Source organism: Phialemonium atrogriseum (assembly GCF_030411735.1).
Source record: "Phialemonium atrogriseum strain 8032-3 unplaced genomic scaffold QBC33scaffold_43, whole genome shotgun sequence".
NCBI classification, from domain to species: Eukaryota; Fungi; Ascomycota; class Sordariomycetes; order Cephalothecales; family Cephalothecaceae; genus Phialemonium; species Phialemonium atrogriseum.
In genome coordinates, this window is record NW_026848180.1 from 129,841 (window position 1) to 156,477 (window position 26,637).

The 26,637-nt window shown below is 53.8% G+C and overlaps 12 protein-coding genes and 1 non-coding gene across 13 annotated transcripts; 8 read left to right on the forward strand and 5 right to left on the reverse strand.

The window, feature by feature from the left end:
• The first annotated feature begins 5 nt into the window (after nucleotides 1-5).
• Nucleotides 6-1,756, forward strand: QBC33DRAFT_481762 (putative RTA1 domain protein). The gene is made up of 4 exons (XM_060425357.1): nucleotides 6-390; nucleotides 441-540; nucleotides 599-757; nucleotides 822-1,756. Exons 1-4 carry the CDS (start codon nucleotides 372-374, stop codon nucleotides 1,549-1,551), a joined length of 1,008 nt encoding a protein of 335 aa, XP_060278535.1. The 5' UTR covers nucleotides 6-371; the 3' UTR covers nucleotides 1,552-1,756.
• Nucleotides 1,757-2,367: 611 nt separating this feature from the next.
• Nucleotides 2,368-3,750, forward strand: QBC33DRAFT_501428 (uncharacterized protein; the record flags this gene model as incomplete). Its single annotated transcript, XM_060425702.1, has 2 exons — nucleotides 2,368-3,531; nucleotides 3,574-3,750. The coding sequence occupies exons 1-2, from the start codon at nucleotides 2,428-2,430 to the stop codon at nucleotides 3,748-3,750; spliced, it is 1,281 nt and encodes a 426-aa protein (XP_060278536.1). The 5' UTR covers nucleotides 2,368-2,427.
• An 86-nt stretch (nucleotides 3,751-3,836) lies between these two features.
• QBC33DRAFT_552295 (uncharacterized protein) lies at nucleotides 3,837-6,323 on the reverse strand. Its single transcript, XM_060429299.1, has 5 exons — nucleotides 5,997-6,323; nucleotides 5,352-5,930; nucleotides 5,153-5,296; nucleotides 4,564-5,089; nucleotides 3,837-4,492 (listed from the first exon to the last, which is right to left on the reverse strand). The coding sequence occupies exons 1-5, from the start codon at nucleotides 6,054-6,056 to the stop codon at nucleotides 4,281-4,283; spliced, it is 1,521 nt and encodes a 506-aa protein (XP_060278537.1). The 5' UTR covers nucleotides 6,057-6,323; the 3' UTR covers nucleotides 3,837-4,280.
• A 259-nt stretch (nucleotides 6,324-6,582) lies between these two features.
• QBC33DRAFT_574328 (S-adenosyl-L-methionine-dependent methyltransferase) lies at nucleotides 6,583-7,805 on the forward strand. Its single transcript, XM_060430749.1, has one exon. The coding sequence runs from the start codon at nucleotides 6,685-6,687 to the stop codon at nucleotides 7,639-7,641; it is 957 nt and encodes a 318-aa protein (XP_060278538.1). The 5' UTR covers nucleotides 6,583-6,684; the 3' UTR covers nucleotides 7,642-7,805.
• QBC33DRAFT_286782 (uncharacterized protein) lies at nucleotides 7,670-11,210 on the reverse strand. The gene is made up of 2 exons (XM_060423295.1): nucleotides 10,691-11,210; nucleotides 7,670-10,594 (listed from the first exon to the last, which is right to left on the reverse strand). The coding sequence occupies exons 1-2, from the start codon at nucleotides 11,116-11,118 to the stop codon at nucleotides 7,699-7,701; spliced, it is 3,324 nt and encodes a 1,107-aa protein (XP_060278539.1). The 5' UTR covers nucleotides 11,119-11,210; the 3' UTR covers nucleotides 7,670-7,698.
• Nucleotides 11,211-11,277: 67 nt separating this feature from the next.
• Nucleotides 11,278-12,581, reverse strand: QBC33DRAFT_501438 (uncharacterized protein). Its single transcript, XM_060425703.1, has one exon. It carries the CDS (start codon nucleotides 12,460-12,462, stop codon nucleotides 11,485-11,487), a length of 978 nt encoding a protein of 325 aa, XP_060278540.1. The 5' UTR covers nucleotides 12,463-12,581; the 3' UTR covers nucleotides 11,278-11,484.
• A 184-nt stretch (nucleotides 12,582-12,765) lies between these two features.
• On the forward strand, nucleotides 12,766-13,672 carry QBC33DRAFT_552301 (kinase domain-containing protein). Its single transcript, XM_060429300.1, has one exon. The coding sequence runs from the start codon at nucleotides 12,935-12,937 to the stop codon at nucleotides 13,526-13,528; it is 594 nt and encodes a 197-aa protein (XP_060278541.1). The 5' UTR covers nucleotides 12,766-12,934; the 3' UTR covers nucleotides 13,529-13,672.
• A 60-nt stretch (nucleotides 13,673-13,732) lies between these two features.
• QBC33DRAFT_552302 (uncharacterized protein) lies at nucleotides 13,733-15,643 on the reverse strand. The gene has a single exon (XM_060429301.1). The coding sequence runs from the start codon at nucleotides 15,611-15,613 to the stop codon at nucleotides 13,745-13,747; it is 1,869 nt and encodes a 622-aa protein (XP_060278542.1). The 5' UTR covers nucleotides 15,614-15,643; the 3' UTR covers nucleotides 13,733-13,744.
• A 2,089-nt stretch (nucleotides 15,644-17,732) lies between these two features.
• On the forward strand, nucleotides 17,733-17,825 carry QBC33DRAFT_t80. Its single transcript has one exon. It is a non-coding gene; the product is annotated as a tRNA-Ile (tRNA).
• Nucleotides 17,826-18,112: 287 nt separating this feature from the next.
• QBC33DRAFT_601831 (uncharacterized protein) lies at nucleotides 18,113-18,541 on the forward strand (the record flags this gene model as incomplete). Its single annotated transcript, XM_060432124.1, has 2 exons — nucleotides 18,113-18,367; nucleotides 18,422-18,541. The coding sequence occupies 2 exons, from the start codon at nucleotides 18,113-18,115 to the stop codon at nucleotides 18,539-18,541; spliced, it is 375 nt and encodes a 124-aa protein (XP_060278543.1).
• Nucleotides 18,542-20,147: 1,606 nt separating this feature from the next.
• Nucleotides 20,148-22,161, forward strand: QBC33DRAFT_601833 (uncharacterized protein; the record flags this gene model as incomplete). The annotated part of the gene is made up of 2 exons (XM_060432125.1): nucleotides 20,148-20,685; nucleotides 21,209-22,161. The coding sequence occupies 2 exons, from the start codon at nucleotides 20,148-20,150 to the stop codon at nucleotides 22,159-22,161; spliced, it is 1,491 nt and encodes a 496-aa protein (XP_060278544.1).
• A 641-nt stretch (nucleotides 22,162-22,802) lies between these two features.
• QBC33DRAFT_286804 (NADP-dependent dehydrogenase-like protein) lies at nucleotides 22,803-23,765 on the reverse strand. The gene has a single exon (XM_060423296.1). It carries the CDS (start codon nucleotides 23,609-23,611, stop codon nucleotides 22,892-22,894), a length of 720 nt encoding a protein of 239 aa, XP_060278545.1. The 5' UTR covers nucleotides 23,612-23,765; the 3' UTR covers nucleotides 22,803-22,891.
• Nucleotides 23,766-24,995: 1,230 nt separating this feature from the next.
• QBC33DRAFT_552306 (glutathione-dependent formaldehyde-activating enzyme) lies at nucleotides 24,996-26,081 on the forward strand. The gene is made up of 5 exons (XM_060429302.1): nucleotides 24,996-25,207; nucleotides 25,259-25,284; nucleotides 25,345-25,454; nucleotides 25,510-25,535; nucleotides 25,610-26,081. Exons 1-5 carry the CDS (start codon nucleotides 25,122-25,124, stop codon nucleotides 25,728-25,730), a joined length of 369 nt encoding a protein of 122 aa, XP_060278546.1. The 5' UTR covers nucleotides 24,996-25,121; the 3' UTR covers nucleotides 25,731-26,081.
• Nucleotides 26,082-26,637: the final 556 nt, after the last annotated feature.

Here is a 26,637-nt window from a genome sequence, read left to right on the forward strand (position 1 = left end):
CGGCTCTTTGGCTTGGCACGTTTGACGCGTCAGCCCAAGAAACCACTAGTATGCATCTCACCTCTTCCCAACCGCCTGTCTCCTTGTGCAAGCAAATCTAAAGGCGCTATGATGTCGCAAATCCGCCAATTACCAAGGTAGCAGCAGACTTGCAACAGGGGGGAAGCCGCGCAAGTGTCATATTTTCGCTTAGCTAACACGCGTGTTCGGCATCTTCCGACAGGGGCCTGTGAAGGAAACAACATTCTCCCTATAAGTAACGCCTTACGTTCTGACGATGGCATTGAACGAAGAGACCATGATTCCCACCGCTTTTGCCTTTCGCCCTTCGCTCGTCGCTTTTTGCCCGAGAATCTCGACTCCGGTGCAAGATGGAAGACGGCCAGCCTGGTATGACCTCCAAGACTCCTGCTCACAGAATCGCCATTGACATGTCCTAGTCCCGGGAAGCCTTTTCGTCTACGCTCCTAACAAGGTAGCGCCCGTCTTCTTCGCTGTCGCGTTTGCTGTCTCGGCGGTCGGCCATATCTGGCAGTGTTAGTAAGTGTTGAATCGTCCTCGCCATACCACACTCAGACCCCCTGACACCCACCATCAGCCACTACAAATGCTTCAAGATAATCGGACTGCACCCATTCTGTGCAGTACTATTTACTGCCGGCTATGCATTGCGGGAGTACGGAGCCTTCAATTACTTGTACAGTACTCGGAACTTGATCATCTACATTCTCAGCCAGGTCTTTGTATTTATATGCCCGTGAGTGACATATCCAATAGAGACGATGCCTTTGAGTCCCGGCTGATCACATCTCACTACATAGTCCTCTTCTCGAACTCGCCAACTACCACGTCCTCGGTCGAATATACTACTACGTTCCATACTTCGCACCTCTTCCTCCCGGCAGAGTCCTGTCCACTTTCGGTGCTCTGATGGCCCTTGTCGAGACCCTGAACGCTTTAGGAGTAGCCTTGTCCGCCAACCCGTCATCATCGCACAGTCAGCAAGAACTGGGCAGCCGCTTGACGATAGCCGCCCTCGCGATCCAACTCGGCGTCATCGTCATCTTCGTGCTCCTCGCGGCCATTTTCCACCGCCGGTGCTCCAAAGCCAATATACACGCCAAGGCGGTCTCGACTCCGCTGATCACGTTGTACATCAGCATGTCATTGATCTTGGTACGCTGCATTTATCGGCTGGTGGAACACCTGGGCAACACGACGGTGCAACTCGATGACCTCGAATCACTCAAGGCCCTGAGCCCGATTCTGCGGTACGAGTGGTTCTTCTATGTCTTCGAGGCAACCCTGATGCTCATCAACTCTGTTTTGTGGAATGTGTGGAATCCGGGCCGCTACCTGCCCCGGAACTACCACGTATATTTGGCGGAGGATGGCAGGACCGAGCTTGAGGGTGACGACACGCCGGATAACCGGCCGTTGCTGGCCAAGGCCGCATCAGTCCTGACGTTTGGCATCCTTTTCCGCCAGAAGAAAGGGAATCGGCCGTTTGAGGAGCTTAATGATTACCCGGTTGCCAATCCTCAGGGTTAATCCGGGCTGCCTCAGTCTGTGGAATTGGGGAGAATTGGAAGGATGATGGGAGGACCAGGAAAGGAATGGACGAGCCCTGGCCTGTTCAACAAATAGACATTGCACAATATCTTTGTAATCGTACCTAGAAACCATTTACTTGATTTATTTAATTTGCGTTGGACGGGGTCCAAGCAATACTTAATCTGGCGATACCCGCTGCCAGTTCAATCTCAGCAACTTTAAATAACTCTCAATGCCGATGTCTGATAGTCATGGTATGCGCAAGGTCAAACTCAACCTCAAACTCAATACAACTCGCCGATGAGTCAAAGAACGGCGCCGTAACTGCAGGGAATAATTCTCTTTGCCGTCCGAATTATAGATTGCGCACAACACGCTACCGTCTTTATCCCTAGACCCTTTGCGGCTCGTCAGAAGCAACTCGAGCAGAGCACAGCACCTATATCTCTCAAGCAACATTGCACATGGCCAACCTTGGTCTACTGGCTCAGCATGCCAACCGCATTTCCTAATTTCTAGAACCCAATATCCCCAACATGACAGCCCAGTTGCGAAGAAGGTGAAGCAGTGTGCCGAGAAAATTTGTGCGCATGCATCGCATGAGATGAGTGAGACTGAGTTCGAGAATTGCCTCTGGATGGTGAATAAGATTCCCGGTGGTGAATAAGATTCCCGGTGGTGAATAAGATTCCCGGTGGTGAATAAGATTCCCGTGGTGAATAAGATTCCCGGTGGTGAATGAGGTTCCAGAGAGCTAGATCTACTTAACTCGCCCATGTTTTCTTGACAATCTTCTCCCCAACTACGGTTTCTCAAACACTCAACTCCCACAATCCATCCATTCCGAACCGTTTTCCATTCTTTGCAGCAACCATGCCCGTTACCATCTTCACCAGCGACAACGACCCAGGCCAATGGCTCATGCCTAACGTCGACTCCGACTCAGATCTGCTAGCGGGGTCCCGCTACGAAGAGTATGAAAGGAGCATCCGCATCGTCCAGAGTTCCTTCGGCGGCGATTTGTTTTGCGACAACCACATCTCCGCGTCGACCAACGGCTTCCTCTACACCCTGTTTAACGCCTACAGCGATCACCTCCACGTCACCCTGCGGCCTGAGGACGTCTGGTTCGCGATCCTCACCCAGCTCAGCTTCTACATCAACGCGCACGCCGAAGAGCTCCGCTCCTACTTCGTCGCGCACGACGGGACCAAGGAGTTGGAGACGGTGGGGGATGGGACCCTGGACACTTCCAATGTGGGTGCGTTGGCGCTGGAGATGACCAGGTTGATCCAGAAGAATGTTGTCGAGCCGGGCTTGCGCGAGTGGATCATGCCCACGTTTAGCACCACGACCGAGTCCGACCGAGTGGTGGCCGCGGTGTTGATGATGGGCTCTATGCAGAAATATTTCAGCTACACGATGTCATTTTTATGCGGCATCCCGAGCGTCACGCTCCTCGGACATCGAGAGGACTGGGAGGACATCCTGCATCGGCTCGAGAAGATGACACAGCTTGGGGAAGAGCCCGCCACGTTCACAGAGTTGTTGAGGCCGATCCTCCGGCATTTCGTTGCTAGTTTCGATGCCCCGGCCCGACCGGATGTGCTGTCCTTTTGGAAGAGGGCAGTTGATCGGAGGGAAGAGGGCAGTGGGGTGGACTACATCACAGGTTGGATGTCAGCCTTCTGCTTTTGGGACTCGGAAGGGAAGAGGATTCCACATACCTCCTCGGAGAATGGTGCGATAATCGACGGCGTGAAATACCATGCAATCGACACTGATCAGGCTCCGTTGGGTTCTGTCTCGGTTCCCGTCACAATCAACGACAATGGCCACGAGTTCCCGGCGAGAATGGTCGCAGGCTCAGTTGGCATCAGGGCTGAGGCAGCTGGCAGAACTCATAACAACGCTGTGACTGCTCCCGACTCCGATAATCCCACACTTGCGGGAAATAACGACGGTGATGACAATCGAGTCTCCATCTCGACTGCTGAAGCCTGCGGAGAGCAAGATAAGCTTGACTCGATCAGTCCTGTCACTGGATGGTGGATGTACGAGGCGAAATCCGATAGCCAGGTGGAACAAGAGGAGGAAGAGCGCCGGGAAGGAATACGTTCTATGATGTATGGTCTGGGGGGGAGGACGAAGAAGGTTCCAACTGGTTCAGATGGTGTTCAGGATGCTGCCGCATAAGCTACCCAGATCTTCGACCACGCCACGGTCGACTACTTTGTCACATACCTACATCATCACCACCTTTGCGCCTTTTACTACCAACTGTTGTATTTAGGACAGGGACGAGGGGTCGGTATTAGGGCTAAGCAGATTGTTTTGTCTTTGCACTTCTCTTTTCCCTGCGATAAAATCGTCGACGGGTTCTGTGTTCGCCATCAGGCATGGATGAGTGTATCGTTTATATCTACCAACGTAGTCGCAGTTCCCAATTCTGTACTCCAATATTCCTCCAGACACTTCCCCGTCCTTCTCGCATGAACCGTACGTAACGGCAAAGCAGATAACGATTCCAGACAATGCAAGCCCCGTGTTGAGCGCCACTACCAGACGTAATTACGGTCCACCACGGGTAACACCTCCCATGTATGATCTTGTTGAATACCAGGTTGACAATGTATGACCAGCTGTCTTTGGTAATTTCCACTGCCGGCGGGACGTTGTAGATAGCTACTTCCCCCTTGGTCTTCTCCCGCATATCAGAAAAAGTATCAGGGGAATCGCAAAACGGCCGGACACGGAGACAAAGTCCCTGGAGACACGCTGAGGTTCTTCGACACAGCATCAGCCAGCAGGCCAGCCTGCCGAATTCCCATCGTCGCATTGATGTGGCGCAACTGCTCTACCGCGAAAGAACGCACGCTGTGTGGATTTAGCTCCTCTAGCGATACGAGATACAGTGGTAGAATCAGAGAGAGGATGTCTGCGGGGGCGAAAAAGAGATTAGATATTAACTGGAACATACCACGGTTGGGGGGGAGGGGAAGAGCTTACGTGGAGAGTCTGCAAAACTAGGAGCAGAAATGCAGAGATCGGTGGACAATCGGTGAATGACGGACAGCGCGGCGGCCTTCTGTTTGTTGTCAGGCACAGTCGAGTGGGCCTCAATTTGGACAACGATCTGGTTGACAAGTATCCGCAGTGTGCGCCAGTTGCTCCAGGCATCAGCAATCCAAAGACTAGGATACACATGAGCCTTTCCGTCGAAGCTGGTGCCGACAGCATCTTCGGGGGCGTCAATAGTGGCGTATCCCCAACTCGGCGGCGCGGTCGCTCTCCAGGTGTTGAGGTCGACGTCGATATCCAGCGCTTCCTTGCGGATGGCGTGTGGATCTGTGACCTCGCCGTTTCTGATGGCGGCCAGGAGGTTGACAAATCGGAAAGAAATCACACAAATGGACCCTGGACTCGCAACACTGCGCTTTTGCCACTGCTGCTTGATGAGGCTTGTTTGGAAATGGCGAGTCGTTTGGACCAGGGACAGAGGGACGGGCATATGCTGCTGCATGCAGGCTAAGAGCTGCGAAACGTTTATGTTGGTCATGCCTTATTGAACGCAGGGGAAGTCGACGGCAGGACTCACGATTTGAGCACGGATTTGGATGAAGAGTTGTCCTCCACGCTCCCGGGTGAACTGCTCCTGGCCTCGGAGCTCCAACAACGCCGTGGCTGCTTTGACATGGGCTTCCCAAGGGCGATTCCGATCCCACGCCTCGAAGTTGACGGTCTATTTTCAGGTGAGGAAAGGTTCTCTCGATATCAGATTCAGTTGATTGGAGTACCTCAAACAGTCCCAGTAGGATGACGGCCATGAGCGTCGTATCCGCAACCGCCTGGACTGGGTCATTCAGAGCCTTCTTCATGAAGGCCAAGGCCTCGCAATACTGTACTTTGGACCTGGACGCGACATGGGGCGCATTGGAGACGTTTGAGATTCCCGCCATGCCAACTGCTTCGATAGCTGCTCGCAGGACACGGCTTTGGCCATGATCAAAGTACGACTGGGTCAGCCAGTCATGGAAGTCGTTGGAAAAGGGAGGGTGATTGAAGGTGTATTTCGTGAAGAAGAAGTTGGCCCCGAGTTCATTGATGGGCTGGGAAAGCGGATAGGATATGCTGAGGGGCAACAGAGATAATGTGGGGGCCCTGGATTTGGAAGTCGGCGCGCTGGTTGTTGGAGATCCGCGATAAGTGGCGAGAGTTTCTTGCATCAAGACCAAATTCGACTGCTCGCTTTGGCGGACTTTCCGAATAACTCGGTCAGACTCATCCCGGAACAAGATGTCATCGAGATTCCGGTATCCCGGGCATTGAATGCCTGATTTCTTGCACCTCAAGCACTCTGGTTTCCTCTGGTCGCACTGATATTAACTGTTGGTTAGCCGGGCTTGCCGTCAACACGTAAGACGACCAGTATCGCAACATGCCTTGATCTTACGCCGGCGACAGCATTCACAGCCTTTGCTCAGCGCGCCATAGTACACCATGGTTGTGAAGTGAACGGGCGTTTAGTAGAGTCATGGGAACTCGGAACGTGTGCCTGCTTCGAGACTCGCACAGTCGTTTTCCCTCGCCTTCAGCGACGAAGCCAGATGCCATCCAAGTCAGGCATGATTAATTAGGAAGAGAATCTGCAGTTCTTTGATTGCCGCGCAGATTCCAATATGAAACCTACGATATCTGTGCGCCTTTCAGGAGGCAAGAAATTGTTGGATCGCACTGGTTCACCAGGTCCAGCATTGCATTGATTGAATTTGGATTGTCCATCTGGCTGAAACCAGCTCGGTGCCGGCGGGATCCGCGACCCCGTGACCGGTGCCGTTGTCCGGGATCGGCCCACTTTTCACACCCAACGACACCGAACCAAGTGGGGGTGTCGCAGTCGTCCCCTGTAACGGGCCTAGCGTGGGATAGGTATAATGGGATGCTGTGATTGGCTGGTTCCACGCTCTCTCCGAGTATGGAGTCCGTACAAGACGGCATAAATATGGTCTCTACTCTCACCCGGCGAGCGATTGCCCTGCAAAACTCCTTCCTCTTCTTCCTCATCTCTTTCGAAAGCCTTTATTTCAGATTCATCCTACTTCTTAAAGAACAAGAGAACAGCTTCTCGCCATGTCTCAGCCCAGTCCCAGTCCGGTTCCGCCGCCAACGGAAAAGACCTTCACCTCCTACAACCAAGACCAAGGCAAAGCCTACGCCCAGATCCGGCGCGACTACCACCCCAAGGTCTACCGAGCCATTATAGACCACCACACCCTCACAGGCGGCCAACTCGACACCCTCGTCGATGTCGGCTGCGGTCCCGGCATGGCCGCCCTAGCCCTGGCTCCGCACTTCGCCCACGCCATCGGCCTCGACCCCTCGGAGGGTATGCTCGCCACAGCGCGCTCCCTCTCCGGCACCACGGTGACATCCACCTCCGCCCCCGTCCGCTTCGAGCTCTCCTCGGCCGAATCCCTCGGCCAGAACCTCAACCCGCCCATACCCGACTCCAGCGTCGACCTCATCACGGCCGCCAACGCCGCCCACTGGTTCGACATATCCCTCTTCTGGCGTGCCGCGGCCCGCGTCCTCAAACCCGGCGGCAGCGTCGCGCTGTGGACGTCTGGCCACATCCGCGCGCACCCGTCCATGCCCAACGCCGCCGCCATCCAGGCCGCGCTGGACCAGTGCGAGGAGCGGTACCTGAAGCCGTTCTACGAGCCGGGCAACCTGCTCACCCGGAGCCGGTACGCCGACCTCGCGCTTCCGTGGACGCTGGAGGAGCCCGTGCCGGAGTTCGACGAAGGGGCCTTCTTCCGGAAGGATTGGGACGTCGGGGAGGACTTCTACGTGGGCTCGATGGAGGGTGGGTTGGATGTTTTTGAGAAGGCCATGGCCACCGGGAGTGCCTATACGCGGTGGAGCCAGGCGCACCCGGAGGACGTCGGGACCGAGCGTGACGTGCTGAATATGGTTCGCAGGGAGATTGAGAGGCTGTTGCATGAAGTGGGTGTGGAGAAGGGGAAGGAGACGATGAAGGGGGCGGTGCAGGGGACGTTGTTGGTTGCGAAGAAGAAGAAGGTGTGATTGGAAGAATGGCACCCTCGTAATGTCTTCGAATGAGTCATTGCTTGGGTTCACCACTTATGCCTCTTTTCCTAACGCTATACCGCCTACGTTGTCTGACTCCTTTTCACTCTCAAACATAGGTGGAGGAAACTCTCTCGCGTGTTTCTCTGGGGCTGGCCAAGAAAAGAAGGCGTACTCCTGAACCGCCTCACCAATGTCCCTCAGCGGTACCATTCCAACGCTTCTGGCAGTCTCGGTGATCAATGAAAGCAACTCGTTTCCCGCCTTGTTCTTCTCAATCTCGTCATGTATCAGAATGCGAACCAGCAATGGGCGTACAAGATCAGCGTCCAGATAACACTTCGATATAGGCTGGAGCCCGTAGAGCCCGTCATCATTTGGTGACTTGTCAGAAACAAGTCGGACTGAGGGCTTAGTGTCGCCGTGCCAAACCCGACTTGCGTGCTGACACAGCGTCCACGACAAGAGTTCGTCGGTATCTTTGATCCGCGGCCAGGAAGACCGGATCATGTCGACAAATAATTGCAGCAGAAATAGGGTATTGACCTCGAGAATTAATGTGTTTTCATCCAAGGAGAAGAGCCCGTCGGTTAAGCAAAATATATTGAAGGGCTCTGAGTCACCGATATCGGGATGAAATTTAAGGACCGTCTTGTGATCCATGGTCGGCCCAGTCATCAGAATCTGCTTGATGGTGTTGCATGATTGTTGTGTGCGGTCCAATAAGAGGACATCATTCCTCAATCCTACCAAGTCCTCGATACCACCCATGATTACGTTCATGACGGCCGGCGTGAGCCAGATTGCCCTGGGGTATGCAAATAAATCACGGTGCGTATGGAACCACGCCAAGGAAGAGTTAGCTTTTTCCTGGAGAAGCCATCGGACCAAGAGGTGGTTCCCTTTAGAGGTCGGTTCGCAGTAGCTCGCCGAGGCCCGGTGCAGCAGGTAGTCTCTATAGGCCCGCGAGATCTTTCGCCCTGCCGACCTTTCGGCTTCTTCTACCCGGTTCCTTACAAAGTCATAGAGGCCGATACCTGCGACGTAGCCAAGGAAGTCGGGGAGTTGAGCTCCCGGCGCGTCCGCTTCCAAACGTGGGAGTTTGGCGTTCCAGATGGTCTCGCATGAATGCAGCAGCGTCTCTGCCGTGCTCTCCGAGATGGCCGGCATAAAGCTGTGGATGGTTCCCACGATATAGATGAATCGGTCGACGTCATGTTTCAGCTTTCCGATGCCGCTGTTCGGGCGCCCCACGATGGTCCACATTGCGTATTGCGTCATCAACGCTCGCAGCAATTTGACAAGGCGATCACCTTCAGATGTGGCGTCTCTCTCCAGTATGTCCCTGCCCCCTTGCGTTTCGGTCAAGAAGTCGAATGCCGTACGATGAAGGAAGGTGGCCTCCAACTTGGTCAGGGGGACGAGAGCGTCCCACTCCCCTGGTTCCGTCATGTGTGGCGGGCCATAATTTATGCGGTTAAACATAATCAACCCGGCGCAGCGGGATTCGATTCTCTTCATCAGAGAGTAGCACCGTTTCTTGAGGTTGTCTGGAGTCGGCTTCGGGCCCTGACCGTCGAGAATAGCGGCTTGGACCGACGCCTCGCTCGCCACCATGAGCTCGAATACCGAGAGTGACCCGCGCGCAAAGCCCCCCAAGTAGCTCCTTTTTGCCTCAAGGACCAAGTTCAGATAGACCGAGGCGCTGTCCTCGTAAATTCCTTCGTCGACATTGGCCCGTTCCCACATGGAGAGGTAGAGTTTGTCCAGTCCGGCGGGGATATTGTGAATGCGGTTCTGTATCTCTTCCCAGGAATCCGAGTTTGAGTAGCCTCGCTGGATGCTCTTCAGGGCAAGGTGGACCCAGAGAAACACACCCTCGGCCTTTCTGGTGAGGTCTGCAACGAAATCCCCGAAGGGGTCATCGCGCGGACGAGAGCCGCCCCATTTTTCGAGAATATCGCCTTCAAGGAATTTAAGAAAGACCCTGCAAACTTTCTCCATATCTTCTCTTGTCAGGTCCTGGAGCCTCAATTTGGGACATTGAAGGTACCGTTTTTGGTAAGCTGGCTCCGGCCTGCTGGCGACACAGAATTTGACGCGAGGAATATTCGCGATTTCTTCAATGAGGTCCATGAGTTCAAAAGGTCCATCCGAGGGAGAAACTTCGTCCAGGCCGTCCAGGAAGATGCATGTCGGTCGGGTCGAAGAAGACAGCGCCATTTTGAGTGAGCTATTAAGCTCGGGCAATGACCAGTCGCTATCATGGTCCTTTCTGTCGACGTCCTTCACAGCTTGGAGAAGGAGGTCAATCAGCGAGGGTTCCTCGAGCAAGAACTGGTAGAGCAAAGCTTGTAGGACGCCCCTGATTGACTTTTGCATTGGGCTCCCAGGCGCCCAAAGATAATGAGAGAGAACGACGGTGCCGGGATTTAGGAATTCCCTCGTTTTCTCCTCACCGCTGATGAATTTCATCAGCGTGCTTTTCCCAGAGCCGGGCTTTCCACTGATCCAGTACAGCTTCTCGTCCGATCCGAGCCACGCCGTGAAGCTGTCCCAATCCATTAGGTCTGTTGAGAAGATCCACTTGAACGTGTCTTTGAAGGACTCCTGAACCATATTTTCTCGCTGGTTCATGCCAAGATACTTCAGACTCCTGAGGAGCTTCTCGCGTCTTGCATCCGTGGCTGCAGAGAGGTGCAGATTACTCAGGCTCTGAGACACGCCGGCGCGCGTCTCTTCCGCCTGCGTCTCAATCTTCTGGGCTAGCACATCCTGAGACTTGGATACTTCGGCCGTGACGTGAGTCTGGATAGCTGAGGACTCGTTTGCCATCGTCTCCATCAGCTTCGACTGTCCCTGGGCCAGTTGCTCAATCACCTTTCGTAGATTGAGATCGAGCTTGTCAAAGTCCTTCTGACTCGCCAGAGCCTGGGCTTCGTTCATGGAGCTGGGGTATCACCGTAGATCAGTAATTGCACTCGAGTACTCAGGCGTTCTCGAGTAACATAAATAATTAAAACCGGGTCCCCCAGGGGTTTCTCACCAGATGCGAAGGAGGAGACCAGAATCCATCACTTTCTGCCAGTGCAACATGTTGTCCGATAACTTCTTGAGGCGGTTCTTCCGAACCACAGTCTTGAGAGAAGCACCGACAGCGCGCATCACACTACGCCTCCCCCCAGCAGGTGGACAGAGGCTCTTGATTTCGTCCTGAAGCTCGAGGGACGTATGGTAACATTTCCGAGCGACTTCCTGCAAGTCCTTCTGCGCCGTGGTGACAGGATTCGAAGCGCTACCCAGGAACCCATTTACGGCTGCGGACAAGTCGGCAAGGCGAGCTGCCCGGTCGGACAAGTCGTCTTCGACAGAGCCAGCCTGGTATGCATGTCGGGCTACAGAGATAACCTCACCGCTGAAGTCGATCAGCTGCATCACATTGCAGGCGAGTCCGAGGGCGGCGATGGCCTCCATCGCAAGAATCTGTCCTCCCTGAAGGTGAAGGCGAGTTTGGAGTTGACAGTGTTGGGAGAGGAAGAGGAAAGAGGAACGAGGAAAGCGATACGTCAGGCTGCGATGCGGAAAGTGGGGTTCTTCTGTCAAAGCCAAGCCCGCTCCTGCAGAATGAGGAACCAATCAAGTAATCCGAGACCATTGCAGCTTCACTTACGAGTACCTAGGTATCTATTTCAATGGGGTTTCAGTGCAAATGTGCAAAGTGTCACGACTGTCGAAGTGAGCATCGTCCTATCTACAACTTTTAAAATCCCATTCTCAAGTCTCTCCAAGTTCTAAGAAAACCCTCAGATCATATCACTCCACCAGTAACTTCCGTGGCTGCTAACTATTATACCCTCCCATAGTCTTCCCTTCGCTAGCCGGAGCACTGCCCTCCTGAAAGATCATCAACCATAGCGTGTTTGCCCCCAACTCCAGCTGAGCCCCCTTGGCCGTCTCCAATTCAGTTACATACCCATTCAAAGCTCCTATCTGTGCCTCCGCACTCCGATCAGAGCAACCCCCCGCAACATCCAGCAGCCTCGTTACCGGCACCCCACCAATCCTCGCCAGCTCAGGCGTATCCACGAGCCTCGCACACAGCCCCCTAACCCCGAACCACTTCTCGTTCGCCGCAGCCGCATACGCCTCGGCCCTCTCCCTCGGCGTCCGCGGCTTCTGCGTCACGGCGCCCACAGCCGCGACCGGCAAGCTGGCCGCGGCGCCGACGGCGCGCAGCGCCGTGCCCAGCGGCAGGGTGACGAGGCCGCCGATGACGCCCACGGCGGTGCCGACGACGCTGCCGCTCCGCACCGAGTCGCGGATGCCGCGGCCCACCGCCTTGGCGTGGTCCTTGGTGTCCTGGCCGAAGCGCTTGGGCACCTGGGATACGTGGCGGCCGATGGCGGCGGCGTGGGCGAGGGCCTGGTCGGAGACCTTGGCGGCGAGGAAGGCCGACATGGTGGTGAGGAAGCCGCGCCAGGACTCGGGCGTGATGCCGTATTGCAGGAGGGGCTTTGCGTAGGCGTCTAGGAACGGCGCGGTTGCGGCTGGTGTCACCTGGGGGATTGCGATGGGCCGCTGCAATTGAGTGGGTGTTGGGGCTGATGCCGATGCGGATGCGGAGGTCGACGCGGCGGCCGACGAGGATGCTGAGGCTGAGGCAAAAGTTGGAGGTGGCTGGGCAGAGGGGAAGTTGAAGGGCGAGTCTGCTGTCGGGCCTTGACCTTCAGACGGCATGGCTGAATATGCGGGGAGGGCCTCGTCGACCCCTCCATGGGCTTCCAAGGCAGCCCTTGTTGCTTCTTCGTGTTTCGACATTGCTCTGACCTGAATACTGAAGGGATGCTGAAGGGATGAGTTGATTGTCTTTGAGAAAAAGGCAGCAACAAGAATGATGATGTTCTGGTGAACAGGGCAGTGTTGCGCGTGCTTACGCGGCACAGTCAATGCAAGTCTTTATGCATTTCCAAGTACAAATCCGAGATATGTATCAGGTGCACGTGCTTTGTCACGTGCAATAGCGCAAGCATTGTGAGTGGGGCACGTGTGGGGGGAAGGTGGGGGGGTATTTGAATGAATTTTTTATTTATTTTTTATTTTTATTTTTTAATCTCCGAATCCCTTCAGCTGACTTGACTTGTCTCTGATCCAACCAACATCTTGACAACACTCCTCCACCAGAGAGAAGTTGCAAATCCGAAATCATCGATCTTCAAGCCGCTGACAAATCCCCCCCTTTTTGTTATGGATCTGCGATCCAATTCCGAGAAAGACATCCACAACGCTGAAAATGCCAGCCGATTTCGAAAAGCAGGAGTACTGGCATACTCGCTTCGCTACCGAAACCTCTTTTGAATGGCTAGTAACATCAGAAGTCTTCATGTCAATACTAGATCCCTATCTATCACGCCTCAGTGCATCATCACGCATCCTTCATATTGGTTTCGGAACAAGCGGGTTGCAAAATCTCTTCCGAAAGAGAGGGTTTCTGGATGTCACCAACGTTGATTTCGAGCCGTTAGCGATTCAGAGAGGGATGCAGCTGGAGAAAGCCACATTTGGGGACGTCAAGATGAAATATGTCGTCGCCGACGCGACCAAGCTTGACATGCATGAGGCATTCGACGTCGTCATTGACAAGAGCACGGTCGACGCCATAGCTTGTGGAGGCGACGAAGCACTGTTGCGCATGGCGCGAGGGGTTAGGAAGTGCTTGACTGAGGGCGGTTTCTGGATCTCACTGAGTTTCTCGTCTTCACGGTTTGATATGGAAGGGCTCCCCTTGGATGTGGATGTCATTGCAAAAGTCCCGACTCCAAAGTATCATCCAAATGACCCGGACGTTTATCATTTCTGCTACCTTCTTAGACCAAAGATAGGCTAGCTTTTTTTACGACGGCATCATCAATACATAAAAGCGGTTTTAGTTGTGGAAGCGATTAGTCCGTGGAGGATTCTCTTTTCATTACCTTCACACCTACTACATCTCAGGCCGTTACTGGAATCGACAATGACAGTAGAAATTGACCAATATATTTTTACTAAAGCGAGATCCAAAATTCGAGTCCCTCCCACTGATTAATATGCTGCCTCGCCCTTTTCACCAGGTCCGCGTCTTGCCGAATTTCCGCGCCAGTCTTGCCTCAACTGACTCGCACCGTCCCGTGGTCTCAAACTCCTTTGCTTCCTCGCAAATGGCAGACAGCTCACCAACCAGCGTTTCCACGCTGTACTTCCCGAAGTTCTCCGGTGCCCGGCACTGCTTGGCCTTGGCCGCCCAGAACTGCTTGATCTTGCCGTCTTCGTCGTACGGCATGCACTCGCCAAAGGCCCGCCAGGTCTGGACGGCCTGCCGGGCCGTCTCGAGCGAAACCTCAAAAAGCTCCTTATGCAGCTTGCCGCAGCAGCAGTGCTCTTCTCGCCTGAACCCGCCGAGATACTGGTGTATCAGCGCCTCCACGCGCCAGGCCGCGCAAGGCACCGCCACATATGCGGTGATGTCGTCAACGTCCAGTTGGCACTGCCGCTTATAATGCCTTAGTCGCTGCTGTATTTCCAGCGGCTTGGTCGAGGCATTCCTTGGGGCTTGGGGGAAAGCACCGTTGTCCTCTTTGAGTCGCACGTGGCCGATTTTCATGTAGGATCTGCCGCGGGAGTTGCGGTTGCGGATGCGGACTGGAAAGTAGTAGACATAGCCGGGCCGCCTGGTGTCGTAGCCGCATGTCTCTTCCATCTTCTTCAACAAGCTGTATAGGGGCTCCGACTGCAGCCCGGGGCTGACCAAGGATTTAAACTTGGGGTTCCGGGGGGAACTTCGAACGGCCCTTGGGGAATTTTGAGTGACAGTGCTGCTACTACTCTGTTCCGTCCCATCGACCTCCTTCGAACAGCCCAAGACGCGTTCCTTGTTTACTGAGACGGGGATCGAAGAAGAAAAGGTGAGACTGGTTTCTTGGTGACTGGCACTGCTGGGTGCCGCTTTAGACGGAAGTGACCTCTCTAAGAGAAGCAGTTCAATCTTCGCAGTGATGTCAGACACCGAGACCTCTTGCTTTCCAGTCAGAGTCACTCGCTTGGGCTTCTGCCGTGGGCTTCCGGCTGATGTCGACATATTCAGACTTGAGAGAGTCGTGTCCGCGCTCTCCAACTCCGCATCGGCCAAGCTGAACCCGGAGCGAGTTGACATGCGACTCCACGGTGACTCAAAGGGGCTCGATTCGGGTCCGAGGGGCGACTGAGCGTCCAGTGGTGATGTAGGATATTCATGTCCCTCGTCATCCTCATCGCTGTCTTCCGACTCCGACGGCTCATGCTTCCATTTTGGTACGGGCAGAACAGCATCTTTTCGCACAAGCGGCGCCCGTCCGGAGAGGGGGAGGGCTGATATGGGGTTTCGATTTCCTCTCGGAGGGGTCATGTGTAAGAACGACCGTCGTCCCTGCCCACGGGGGTCGGCTTTGGCTTTGATCGACAGTGGAGTAGTTGGCCTGGAGGGTAAACTCGTCGCCCAGTGCTCCGAAGACATGAGGGTCGGAGGCATGTCGAACAGCGCCCCGTCGTGCTCGGTCCTGGAAAGGCCATTCAACGCGAGGTATTCCCACCAAAGCTTTTCGCGCCACCGCCCATAGATGTATTCCGCCTGAGACTCTGCGGTTGTGCCATCTGGAAGACGTGGATGACGCAGCCCGCTACAGATGACTTTGTTGGAGAGAGTCTCGAGGAGCCTGTGCGCCAGCTGGGACGGCATCTGCACGTCCAGTAATTGTGACAGAAGGTTGGAGACTTCCGTGCCACGCTCTTTAGGGAGACGGCGTCCGCAATGCTTGGCTTTAGCCTTGGGCGCGTATGCCAAGCAAGACCTGCAGTCGTCTGCCAGGCCTAAAAATCCAGAGACAGAGGAACGGGAGTCGAATTCGATAAGAACGACAGTCTGCCGTGCCTCGGGTAGTGGAATAAGAACGGGTGCCATCTTACTAAGAATAACTGGCGAGTCTCTGCGGCCTTCACGATTCTACGACCTGGAGAAGGGGAAACTCCATTCTTTTTAATGTCAAGTCCACGAGCACACAGGGGGGGTTGGTCACAGCAGCACACAGTCGCGCGGGTTCTGAGCTGCCTTGCCATTCTGCGTAAAAAGCCACTTATCCGGTCAATCATCATTGGTGCTCTCCGTACGTGTTGGTTCCAACTGCATGAGGCCCGTCAGCTTGCCATCCCGACCTCCAGGCGACTCCGAGGCAGGAAGCCAGGGGGCAGGAACAAATACGGACATATGTCCGCAAATTACTCCGTGGCTGTGCCACACTTTGTTTCAGTCCTGGTCCGTGGGCATAGTGGGGGCCAGGGGGTCCTGCTAGCGCCTGGGCGTCTATCTGGCGCAGGCGATAACGGACTAGGGAGCTGCAGCTGGTCGCAAAAGCAAACTGCCCTTGTTTCATGCCCGAAAATTGTCCCCAGCCACCACCCCCCTATGTTGCATGTTCACCCCCGCACCCGCGGGGGTGACTGTCCTTCGGCCCGCCGAGCCTGTAAGCAGTTCATCCATGGATCACGTTGCGCACAGGAACGCGACTGGCTTTCTCCAATGATTATTTGCGACAGCTGCGGCGATGTCATACAAACCTCCCAGCTCAAGCTAGGTATCCGTAGTCTCAACCAGATGCATGTGCAGACTCAAAAAGTCACACCGGATTTAAAACTGGACTCAGAAATGGTGCTGGAGTACCTGGATAGACGCATGGTATATTGACAGAGCCGAAGAAGTGGAACTGCTCAAAGTCAGATAGCTGTCAAAGATCGATGATTGCGGCGTCTGGCTTCGGGGGAATCACGGGCTCCAGCCCTGCAATCGGGCCTGACGTCCAGACACTTGTTAGTCGTTTGGATTCTTTCTTTAGAACAACCACATCTTCAACCAGTAAAGATTCAACAAGACAAGGGCCTATCGGACTGGACCTATTCTTGACGCCCAGATGCTAGCCAACAGCAAGTTGGAACGCTAGATTAACTCCAAGACGCACAACCTGACTTATACCTGCACCTTGACGATGGGACAGTTTGGTCTTGGGAAGGTGGCAGACCCTATTATAGCCATTGGCGACATGGGATCTGGAACCGTTAACAGAAGCTTGGTAGAGTACTGCTTTGGTGAGAAATCAACCATGCAACCCTGACTCTAGTCCTAGGGTGGTGTGAGCCAGAAGTTTGTCAGTCAAGACGACATCTTAAGAGTGTCACAAATTATCAGCGACACTACCAGTCTTTTGACCGGTTCCTATCCAGTGCAAAATTCGAGTCGAGAGATGCACTCTAGTTTCGGCTTCTAGACATGGCACGGGGCGGAGGTCGCAAAACATGAGACGGACAACTTCATTTCAAGGTAACGACGTGTTGCCTACGTAGCCTTACAGCCCTAAATCGCTCATTCTGGTTTAAACACTTGGGTATGTCTCAAAATGCGTTTATATGCGCATCGTAAAGGGGGGAGTTTAGGACATCTTGAAAGTTGTGACGTTGAGGCTGGCAGGAAGGGGAACCTTCGGAGGATTTCACGCACCCAGCAACGCTAACCACGAATCAGACCACTCTATCCGTGTTCTCGAAGTTATCTTCAGTAACAACACATCCAGCCTTGACGAATTCCCGCAGGCGAACTGCCTTGCCGACGTACTTGAAACCGTCAAAGACTGCCTCGTAGCGATCTAGTGCGTAGCCGAGGTCTCCACAATATGCTTATATGGGTTAGCTTTGATACTACAAACACTAAACACGTGGTAAAATTTTTGATAAAGCTGCCTGGAACTTACCTCTCTTCTCACCTGCATACCAACTCCTTACTAGGAATACAGTATGCACTCACCAACTCACTCCTACCGCGTAACAGGGTATGTGCATACAATACTTGCTAACTGCCTAGCCACCTACCCACTTACTTGCAAAAGTGTCCCAGTTGATTTGACGGGCCAGGGGGAAAAAGGTCATTGCAGCGGAGGTGTCGGCAAAACTCCGGCTGTGGCGACCTGTTACGTAATACGTGGCAATTCCGCCAAGCGCTTCTTAGCTAAACACAAGGGAATAATTTAACCAGCGGTCCCGTAGCGGAGTGGTCACCGCGGTGTACTTATGGTTTCAAAATTTTGGAAGACATGCACAGGTCGAGGGTTCGAACCCCTCCGGGACCAAATCACTCTTTTTGAGTTTTGATTTTTGTGATTTTTGGTTTTAAGGCGATGATGCTACGAGTGGGATTCAAGGTGATTCGGGACAAGGTGATTCGGGATTTTAATGTGAATGACTGTGGATCAAACAACGCTGTCCCTCCTTTAACATGAGAGAGAGTGAATTGCCTCCGCAAGAAGGCCCCACACGTAGAACATTCTCACAGCACTTAACCCGCTGGAAATCCAGTCATGGCTCCTTCGAGTCCTCCACGATGCCGCCAGCATTTACATCATTTTACTCTGGCACCATGCCCCCATCCCATCACGACTCTTTTCAGAGTCCCCCATTTCGTTACATCGGAGATGGAAGCTGTGATGGCTTCGAACAACCAGGCAAGTACAAGGGAGGCGGGCTGCACCCGGTCCCGCTCGGCAATATCCTGTCCGAGCCGTCGTCGTGTGTATCCGATTGTAAAATGCATCCGGGGTACCGCGTCGTTGTGAAACTTGGGTACGGCGAATTCGCCACAGTCTGGCTGGCTGTGGACATCCAGGATGAGCAGGTACCTTAGTCTGCCTAGTTTTAGAACCACATTCTTGCGACTAAAACTTCGCAGACGCTTTTTGTCGCAATCAAGATCTGCGAAGCATTTGAATCGTCTTCGCCCAAGTCATCCCCTTGGACCAGTGAAGAAGCGATACTGAAATCGCTGTCGTCGCCACGGTGCCGTCATTGAACTGGTCGATAGTTTCATCATTAAAGAACCGAATGGGCACCATGCCGTCACCGAGGTGTGGTGTCGCTTAACGGCCTAGATACCGACGCCCGAGGCTCCCCATAGCTCTTGCGCCAGATTATAGACGGCTTCGCACATTTGCACGAGCAGGGGATAGTGCATGGAGGTAGGTAGGCCCTTTGACTCCTCGACCTGCGGGCTGATGATGCGATGATGCGTGCTGACACAAATGACTATATCTAATTAGACCCTCACCCCGCCAACATTGGCATCGCAGCGCCGCTAATCCAGCACTTGTCCGAAGACAATATCGAGGATACGTTGGGAACTCCGAATATTGTGCCGCTCGTCCGGCGTAGCAATTCCTTCCCGAGGGACTCAGCGCCCGCCTACATTGTCAGGGTCACCGAGGAGAACCTCGACTATTTTACTAACACAGATTAATGCCTTCCCGAGCTGGGAGAATATCATTATTAAGCTGTTGGACTTTGGGAGAGGCAAGCTGCCCCAGTATGCTATCTTCTTCGGGGGCCTCCATTGACATCTTTCAGCCCGTAAAGTCGACGAAATTAACTCGATGCTAGGAGGGGTCCCCTACGCGTTCCGCCCTCCAGAAGTCTTTATGTTCGAGGAATCCCACGGCAAACTAGGCGACATGTGAAGCACGGTGGCCGACGTCTGGTCGCTGGGGTGTACGGTATGCGACTCTTCCCCATACCTGGTCGGTAATTGGTCACTGACAGTCGCCCAAAGATGTTCTATATCATGTTTAATTGTGACCTCATATCAACATGGGGCTCAGTCGACGACACTCTTCCGCAGATGTCTCGAACTTGGTGGTGACCAGCCCAACAATTGGCTCGAATTCTGGAATTCGCGCAAGAGCTGCAAGTCCTATGGCTTGTAACTCTCCAACTGCTGTTCCGTCCCGACATGCTCATGCTTTCAGCGCTTAGCAGGCCTGGTCGGATGTGAAAAACAAGATGCTATCCACGAAGCGTGTTTCCAGTGCCGAGGTCGACCTGTTCTTGGACCTATTGCAACAAATGATTGTGACCAGGCCGGGAAACAGGTGGACCATGGCCCAGCTTCTTGAACATCCCTTCTTTAGCAAAACGCGGACAAGAGAGGTCAAGATTATGTAGTATACCAAAGTCAGCTAGATGATGCTGCAGGGCCTGGAGCCCAGGGACTGCGGGCGGGGACGGGCAAATGCGCAGCGGGTGAAGGCGGGAGGCGAGGCTGCGGGCGGGCGAACAGGTGAACTAACGATCGAGAATTAAGTTCGATTCGCCTGGGTAACTTCTCGTTCCACTTGCCGGGACCAGAAATAATGCTGCTAGATAATATCGCTTGGCACTGGCCCATTCGGGAGCGTGTGTCGCAGATCGAGTCGAGCGGACCGTTAGGAGCCAATGGCTGTGCAAATATGAACGTTAAATGTAGGATGAAATACAGATTGGATTGGCTAACCCTGAGCAGGGATGAAATCCTGAGCAAGGATGTAGTGAGACAGGGCTCAGCCGCTGGACGCAATTATATACTCCCCTCAAAGTTTCCTATATTGGCCTGAGATGACTGCTCGGTCCCGTCTCTCTTTGTAGCAATGGAGTCGGTTGAGCCCCCGTACACAAACAGGGGGACCCCGGGACCGTGGACCGCGACCGAAGTCCTCCTGAGTAACTATGACAGCCCGCTCAAAGCCCCTACACGCGTTACCTACATCCCTCACCCGGAACAGCAGAAAACGCGTCCTTCCGCAAAGACACGCGATGATCGACAGACCTTTTGGTCAAAGGCAGTTGCCAGCGTGTCTCTATGGCCGTACGAATTGCTGAGCGTCGTTCTCTCCATCTTGGCATTCCTCGCTATCATTGCCTTGCTGCGCGTTTATGAAGGCAAAAAAACTCTTGAGCAATGGGAGCTGCCGATATCCCTCAACGCAGTCATTTCCATCCTAGCAGCCGTGTTCAAAGGCTCGCTCGCCATGCCTATTGCAGAAGAAAACAAGAGACAAGAAACCAAGCCTCGTTTCCCGCCCGGATCCTCTTCGGCGGCCCCCTCAAACAGCAGCCGCTCAATCATGCGATCGAGAACGACCGTCTGCAACACCTCCAGCCTCCGCCCCGGAACATACTCTCGAGGTTGGCCCCGACTTGAGGGAATCGCAAATCGCCCCCCGAGCTGGAGCTGCCGATTTTTCCAACCCCGCAGCCAACCACTGGTGTTTGATTTTTAGCCCTCAACGGAGCATCTCCTCCATAATTTACTATCGGTCGCCCGAAAACGACATGCCTAATCTCCCTGAAGAGACCTTGCTGAGAATATTCTCATGCTTTCAACTGCCCCCGACTAAGACGAATAACTTGGAATGTAGCAGCAGATTCGAGCTAAGATCGCTGGCCAAGGCCCAGATTCTCGACGAAAAGATGCTGGCATCCCTTTGTCAAGTCTCCAAGACATTCCGCCGCATCGCAGAACCAATGCTCTACAACGCCCTGCTGGGATATCATGGTAGACAGGGCTCGATATTTCTGAGAACATTGAGCCAACGACCGGACCTAGCCAGACTAGCGCGCCACCTGGAGATTGACGATTACTGTGGAGAGGAATCCATGGTCTAGGATGCCTTCGAAGCCGCTCGAGAATGGCTTGATATACCTTCAGACCCCAAAGACGGCATAGCCGAGGCTCTCCAATCCGACGACGACAGTCAACAGGGCGAGATTGCCTTCTTCGTGTCAATGATGCCCAACCTGCAAAGCCTCCAGATCACCGTGCCTGAGAGCAAAGGCATACTGCTGAGCCTCTTCCACGCGTTCGCCTCCGACAAGACCGGTACCCGGTTTTCGAAGCTGCACGATCTTGGTCTGCGCTATTGGGACACGGAGGATGCCATCTGCATGTGCGAGGCTGACGACCTCCTTCTCGCACCGCCCGCGCTCGATACGTTTTGCGGCTTCGCGGTCAACTGGTGCAGGCCTCCCGAGACACCAAGGCCACTAGAATTCGAGCACATTTCACCCCAGCACTCGCTCATCGATGGCCCCGGCCTCTCCTCTCTCCTCTCGCGGTGCCACAGGCTTCGGACCTTGAGTGTCACGTGGGGTAATGTGTGGGTCGGCGATTGTGATCTGGATTGGGATGAGATGGGCGACGCTCTGCGGCTTCATGCGCCCCTCCTCGAAAGGCTGCATCTGGATCCTATTCTAGCCTTCCGCTATACGGATGAAGAGAGCACTGGAAGGATAGGATCATTGGAGCAGCTGACAAGGCTTAAAGAACTTGAGCTTCCTCTTGAGATCCTTGTTGGCAGAGTGGAGAGTCCAGCAAGTGGGAGCGGTAACACGCTCCATAGTCTAGCCCAGTTGCTGCGGGCTTCATTAGAGAGCTTGCATCTATACTTAGCGCAGGACGGTGCTGAGGAGCTGGGTGAAGAGTTGTCCAAGCTCCTCGAGGTCGGCTCACAACTCGCGAACCTTCGGGAAATCCGCGTCGCCGGGCCGGGGTCGTGGAGATTATGTATTAAACTGGTGGATGGGGTAATGGTCAAGGAGAATGTGTGGGAACGTCACCTGATCCCTCCCCCGATAGCTGCTTCCATCCCTCGTCGTCTTTGACGCCTTAAATACAGGAAGGTGGAGACGTCTTCCCCCTCTTTGTTTGTACAATTGGTGGGGTGGGCGGTTGGTTGACTTTTGCGACCTTTCTATTTCTCTCGGGTTCCCTTCCTTGTGGCGGGATAAGGATCACTAGGCCCCGCGAGATGCCGAGACGTGGCTCAGTCATCGGGGATGTACCCGGCTGAGAGCAGCAGTGCCAGCCGCGGATGAGTGCCACGCGGCAAGGGGGAGAGCAAGCAGAAAGATGGTGCGAAAGGGCGGAAGATCTAGTTGACAACCTCCATTGCGGCTTGTGGCCAGGACTGCGACTAATCACTTCTAATCTGGGCCACCTCCTACAATCAACACTCGCCTGCATAGTCGTCTCGCGCGTTCTAAGCGTGTATATAGATCAAGCTGCCTTATACATGGCGTCACCTGATTATTGGCCATCTGCGTTACTGAGCTTCGGCATTGACCCCGAAGCATACAACCTCGATATTATTCCCATCCAGGTCAAGGACGTACGCGGCTGATTCGAATGATCAACATCCCACACAGCAATATTAAAAGTCGATTTCTCGAAGCTGTTTCACCATCTCTCTCGAGACAACCCTCATCCTCCACCATAGCCATTCCGCTTCGAGGCAAACGAGCTTATTATAGTTCCTCAAACTAAATCATCAAGTTTCCCAGCACTAGAACAGCTCCAAAAATCCCGAATCCATCGACAGACTTCCCACATCAGCTACCATGGCAGCCCAGTCCCATTATATAACAGAAACTTCCCCGTATCCGCCATCGTCAAAGACGCCAACGTCCCCAGCACCCCCCTAGCGCTATCCCCAACCTCAACCACAGCCTCGGGTCCGCCCATCTCGGTCTTCACATGACCCGGATCGACGCACACGACCACAGCCCTGCCCCTCAGATGCCTAGCCTGGTGGACAGTCAGCATATTCAGCGCCGTCTTGCTGATGCTATACGGCGTGATCTCAGCGTTGATGCGCCCGTCCGTGAGCATGGCCAAGCTGCCGATGCCCGAGGTGATGTTGGCGACCACGGCGCCGTCGGCGAGGAGCGGCAGCACGGCCTGCAGGACCTTGGCGGGGCCGATGACGTTGGTAGTGATGTGCGAGAGCAGCGCGTCGCTGGACAGGGTGAGGCTCGTCTCCTGGCGGGAGTGGAGGATGGCGGCGTTGTTGATGAGGACGTCGATTTTGGTGTCTGTGCCGAGGGTCGAGGAGAGCTTCGAGGTTAGGGTGCTGATGGAGGTCTCCGATGATACGTCACACTCGATGATGTGGACTTTCCCGGGGCCGTCTTGCTGGAGCGCCGTGAGTGTGGTGATGTCGGCTGTTAGGCTTCGTATCACAGCAAAGACGGTGTTGGATGGGCTCGTAGCGAGCTGGCGAACATACTCCAACCCGATGCCCGCCCTGGCCCCTGTGATGACGTAGACTGTCATGTTTTGTTGCCGATGAATCCAAGCTTGTTCCGGGAGTGGGTATTCGAGTTCAACGGTTACTGTGATGCTAAGTCCTGCCCAAGTCTGTGATCTTCGACGGCCTTGGAATCTGGTACAGATATATATATCCCAACATCGGCGTCAAATATAGCCTGGGCGGACGAGATGCAGCGGTATTCACCGGCGTTAAGACACGGGATTATGATAAACTCCACGACGGGAGGTGCGATGTGGTGATAACGGAGAGCAGAGGAGTTGTTTCGGCGGCTCCGAGCTCACACGGCAGCTAGTCAATGCGACTTTGACGACTATCTTGGATAATATCCACCATTCACGGTAACATATTCATCGTCCCGGTCACTCCTCCCCGGCGTTTGGACGTCTGGTCTGGCGTAAAGGGAGCGTACGGCAAATCTTCGGGGCATGATGGCGAACCCGGGCCGGATGCCGCAGTTCACGACGAGCCTTGAGCGGTTGTTCATGGAACACAGATCCAATCGGGTAAGAGGTGCGACTAGCGTTACATATTTGGCTGGAGTAGTAAGATGGGGTAAGAACTGAAAAGAAGCTGGCATCAATGTCGCATTTGTCAGCCAGTAACCCCCAGCAATGAACATTCCAGACTCGTAACTCGCACTCCCGACATCCCTAGCTCACCGATGAGTCACTGCTACGAGGTAAATTTCCGATTATTGCCCGGCTGCATTTCGTGGTGAGCGTGCAGTTGTACAATACGGATATTATCATCAAACCCTCACCAGGTTCACGGCGTGACTCATCGGCGACTTGCATTAAGTTTGAGGTTGAGTTTGAGCTTGCGCATACCATGGTGGACATCGGCACTGAGATTTTTTTTAAGGTTATTGAGACTGAACTGGCAGCGGGTATCGCCGGATTGAGTATTTTTACTGAGTACTGCTTGGACCCCGTCCAACGCAAATTAAATGAATCAAATAAATCATCAAACCCTCACGGGTTGCAGTTAGCGGAGCGTCAGGTCCATTCTGTTGATGCCGGAGAAGATAAGGAGAAGATAAGCGGCCAATCCGACCTGACGGCTCATAATGGGGCCGCGATCCCAATATGGGGTCAGATGGACCCGGTACTAGTTCGGACCAGGTAAAAACCGGAGGTCGGGTTTGCAATGAGGACGTATGTACGAGGCGCGTCGTTTAGGCTGTGAGAGGTCATTTACAACTCAGTCTCCTGCGAGGTCAAATCAGGGTTTTTTTTAGAGCGCCTCCATACTGATCCCCCCATTTATCCATCTTGAACCAACGCCCCCCCCCACCCCCCCCCCCCCCCAACAACACTTTTTAAGCTTCAGTGGAGTGCCAAAATTATCGTTTCGATCGGCGATAACTCCCTCTGTTTCACCCGGATTTCAGTCTGTGACATCATTAAAAGCTAATTAAGGCTTGCGGGGTAGGTGATTCAATACTAAGATCATCCCACGAAAAAAAGGAAGAGAGAGAAGAACAACGACCAAGACACCATTTAGAGTCTCAACATGGCTTCTCGAACAGGACACTGTAACTGTGGGAAGATTGTAGTCTCACTCAATGCAAGCCCCTCCGAGGTCATGGTGTGCCATTGGTACGTTGAATGAGTGGGATTTTCAGGTTGCCTCCAGGCTGACGAAACTAGCTTAAACTGCCGTCGAGCTGGTGGGCGTGCGTAGCAGAGTTACCCTTTTCGGGAAAAGGAGAGGACGACTCTAACAATAGCCTTAGCGTGTTCGATCAACTACATTTGCGATGAGAAAGGCGTCTCTATACAGGATGCCAATGGGTGCTTGAAAGACTTCAAAGACCACGATACACAATCCGGAAACGTGATAACGGTGAGCTTACCATTGGCCATCCTCAAAGGTAACTATGAGCTAAACAGAAAGATAGCGATCGTTTTGCCAGGGTTGCGGAAGGTATGGTTTGCCTGCATGAGACCTAAATTGAATTCCTGTTACCGAGTTACTAACGGAACGAATCAATCATCAAGCCCTGTCTGTACATGCAGTCCGGCATTGCCTGGGAAACTGGTGGTCAAGGCCTCGCTGTTTACCGACATCGCCACGGCGCGTGAGGAGGTATTTGAGGAGAGGAAGATTAGCTGGGTCTGAAATGAGTTGTCTCCTTGCCACTTTGGTGTAACCAAAATTCTGTTCAGGCAATCTGCGCAAATATTCCGCTGCAGAACATCTAATGCATTATTCGGGGTTTCTCACAGCTTCATGTCAATGCAGATTGCAAAGGACGTGATGTGGAAAGTGAAGTTCAGCCTTTGCAGCGGAGGTTCTTGTAGGCCAATTGAAGGCGCAATCTGAAAGTGTGAGTTTCGCAACTTCAATTAGCCATGGGGCGTCTTATTATTCGGGCATGTTATGACAGGCGCGTCTCACTTGTGAAGAAACATGTGGCGCTGCAGGGCTGTACGGTCAGCGCGGATATGGGGCTGAATTATGGCGCGTGTGTCTGCCCTAAAAGTGGAGCCCCGGGTCGGGTGTAGGTAGTGTGGGATTCGGGACCGGAGAAACCCATATATGCGGCCCACGTCGGCTCCAGGTCCCGTCCCAACCCGCCCTAAAATCAGTCGTACTATCACGACAACTGATGCCCATCCTGATGGCCACAACGGCTTAGGGGTGGACTATGTGGCGGCCTGGAATAAAAAATGGTAGTTTTGTTTATTGGGTTGTATGTAGATGATTTTACAGTACACAATATATCACAATTTTTGCACCGGTGCCAACAACCACCTGCCATGCCACGCGTCGTCGACGACATCTGTCTCAATCCGCCAGCTTTCTGTCCTGGGATTTGATGATGACACCCTTTCCGACCCCGTTTCGCCCTCAGAGGAAAAACATGAGCACGGATGTTTAGGCATGTATCATTTTTGTCGACGGAGCGAGGGCCTGGCTGAGAAGACAAGTGTCCTTCAGTGTGCGACGTTGATAAGGCGACGACTATCGTATCCTGCCTGTGCTGAGGTGCATTCAGGTTAGTACATAGAATGCCCAAAGCAGA

What these genes read in the sequence shown, in the direction of transcription:
- QBC33DRAFT_481762 (XM_060425357.1), top strand. An exon ending in GGCCATATCTGGCAGTGTTA is followed by an intron (nt 541 to 598) that starts GTAAGTGTTGAA and finishes ACCCACCATCAG; the next exon opens with CCACTACAAATGCTTCAAGA. An exon ending in GTCTTTGTATTTATATGCCC is followed by an intron (nt 758 to 821) that starts GTGAGTGACATA and finishes CTCACTACATAG; the next exon opens with TCCTCTTCTCGAACTCGCCA.
- QBC33DRAFT_552295 (XM_060429299.1), bottom strand. Translation starts at nt 6,056, where the DNA reads ATGGTGTACTATGGCGCGCTGAGCAAAGGCTGTGAATGCTGTCGCCGG. An exon ending in GTCGCCGGCGTAAGATCAAG is followed by an intron (nt 5,931 to 5,996) that starts GCATGTTGCGAT and finishes AGTTAATATCAG; the next exon opens with TGCGACCAGAGGAAACCAGA. An exon ending in TCCTACTGGGACTGTTTGAG is followed by an intron (nt 5,297 to 5,351) that starts GTACTCCAATCA and finishes ACCTGAAAATAG; the next exon opens with ACCGTCAACTTCGAGGCGTG.
- QBC33DRAFT_574328 (XM_060430749.1), top strand. Translation starts at nt 6,685, where the DNA reads ATGTCTCAGCCCAGTCCCAGTCCGGTTCCGCCGCCAACGGAAAAGACC.
- QBC33DRAFT_286782 (XM_060423295.1), bottom strand. Translation starts at nt 11,118, where the DNA reads ATGGAGGCCATCGCCGCCCTCGGACTCGCCTGCAATGTGATGCAGCTG. An exon ending in GGTCTCCTCCTTCGCATCTG is followed by an intron (nt 10,595 to 10,690) that starts GTGAGAAACCCC and finishes GTGATACCCCAG; the next exon opens with CTCCATGAACGAAGCCCAGG.
- QBC33DRAFT_501438 (XM_060425703.1), bottom strand. Translation starts at nt 12,462, where the DNA reads ATGTCGAAACACGAAGAAGCAACAAGGGCTGCCTTGGAAGCCCATGGA.
- QBC33DRAFT_552301 (XM_060429300.1), top strand. Translation starts at nt 12,935, where the DNA reads ATGCCAGCCGATTTCGAAAAGCAGGAGTACTGGCATACTCGCTTCGCT.
- QBC33DRAFT_552302 (XM_060429301.1), bottom strand. Translation starts at nt 15,613, where the DNA reads ATGGCACCCGTTCTTATTCCACTACCCGAGGCACGGCAGACTGTCGTT.
- QBC33DRAFT_286804 (XM_060423296.1), bottom strand. Translation starts at nt 23,611, where the DNA reads ATGACAGTCTACGTCATCACAGGGGCCAGGGCGGGCATCGGGTTGGAG.
- QBC33DRAFT_552306 (XM_060429302.1), top strand. Translation starts at nt 25,122, where the DNA reads ATGGCTTCTCGAACAGGACACTGTAACTGTGGGAAGATTGTAGTCTCA. An exon ending in AATCCGGAAACGTGATAACG is followed by an intron (nt 25,455 to 25,509) that starts GTGAGCTTACCA and finishes ACAGAAAGATAG; the next exon opens with CGATCGTTTTGCCAGGGTTG. An exon ending in TTTTGCCAGGGTTGCGGAAG is followed by an intron (nt 25,536 to 25,609) that starts GTATGGTTTGCC and finishes TCAATCATCAAG; the next exon opens with CCCTGTCTGTACATGCAGTC.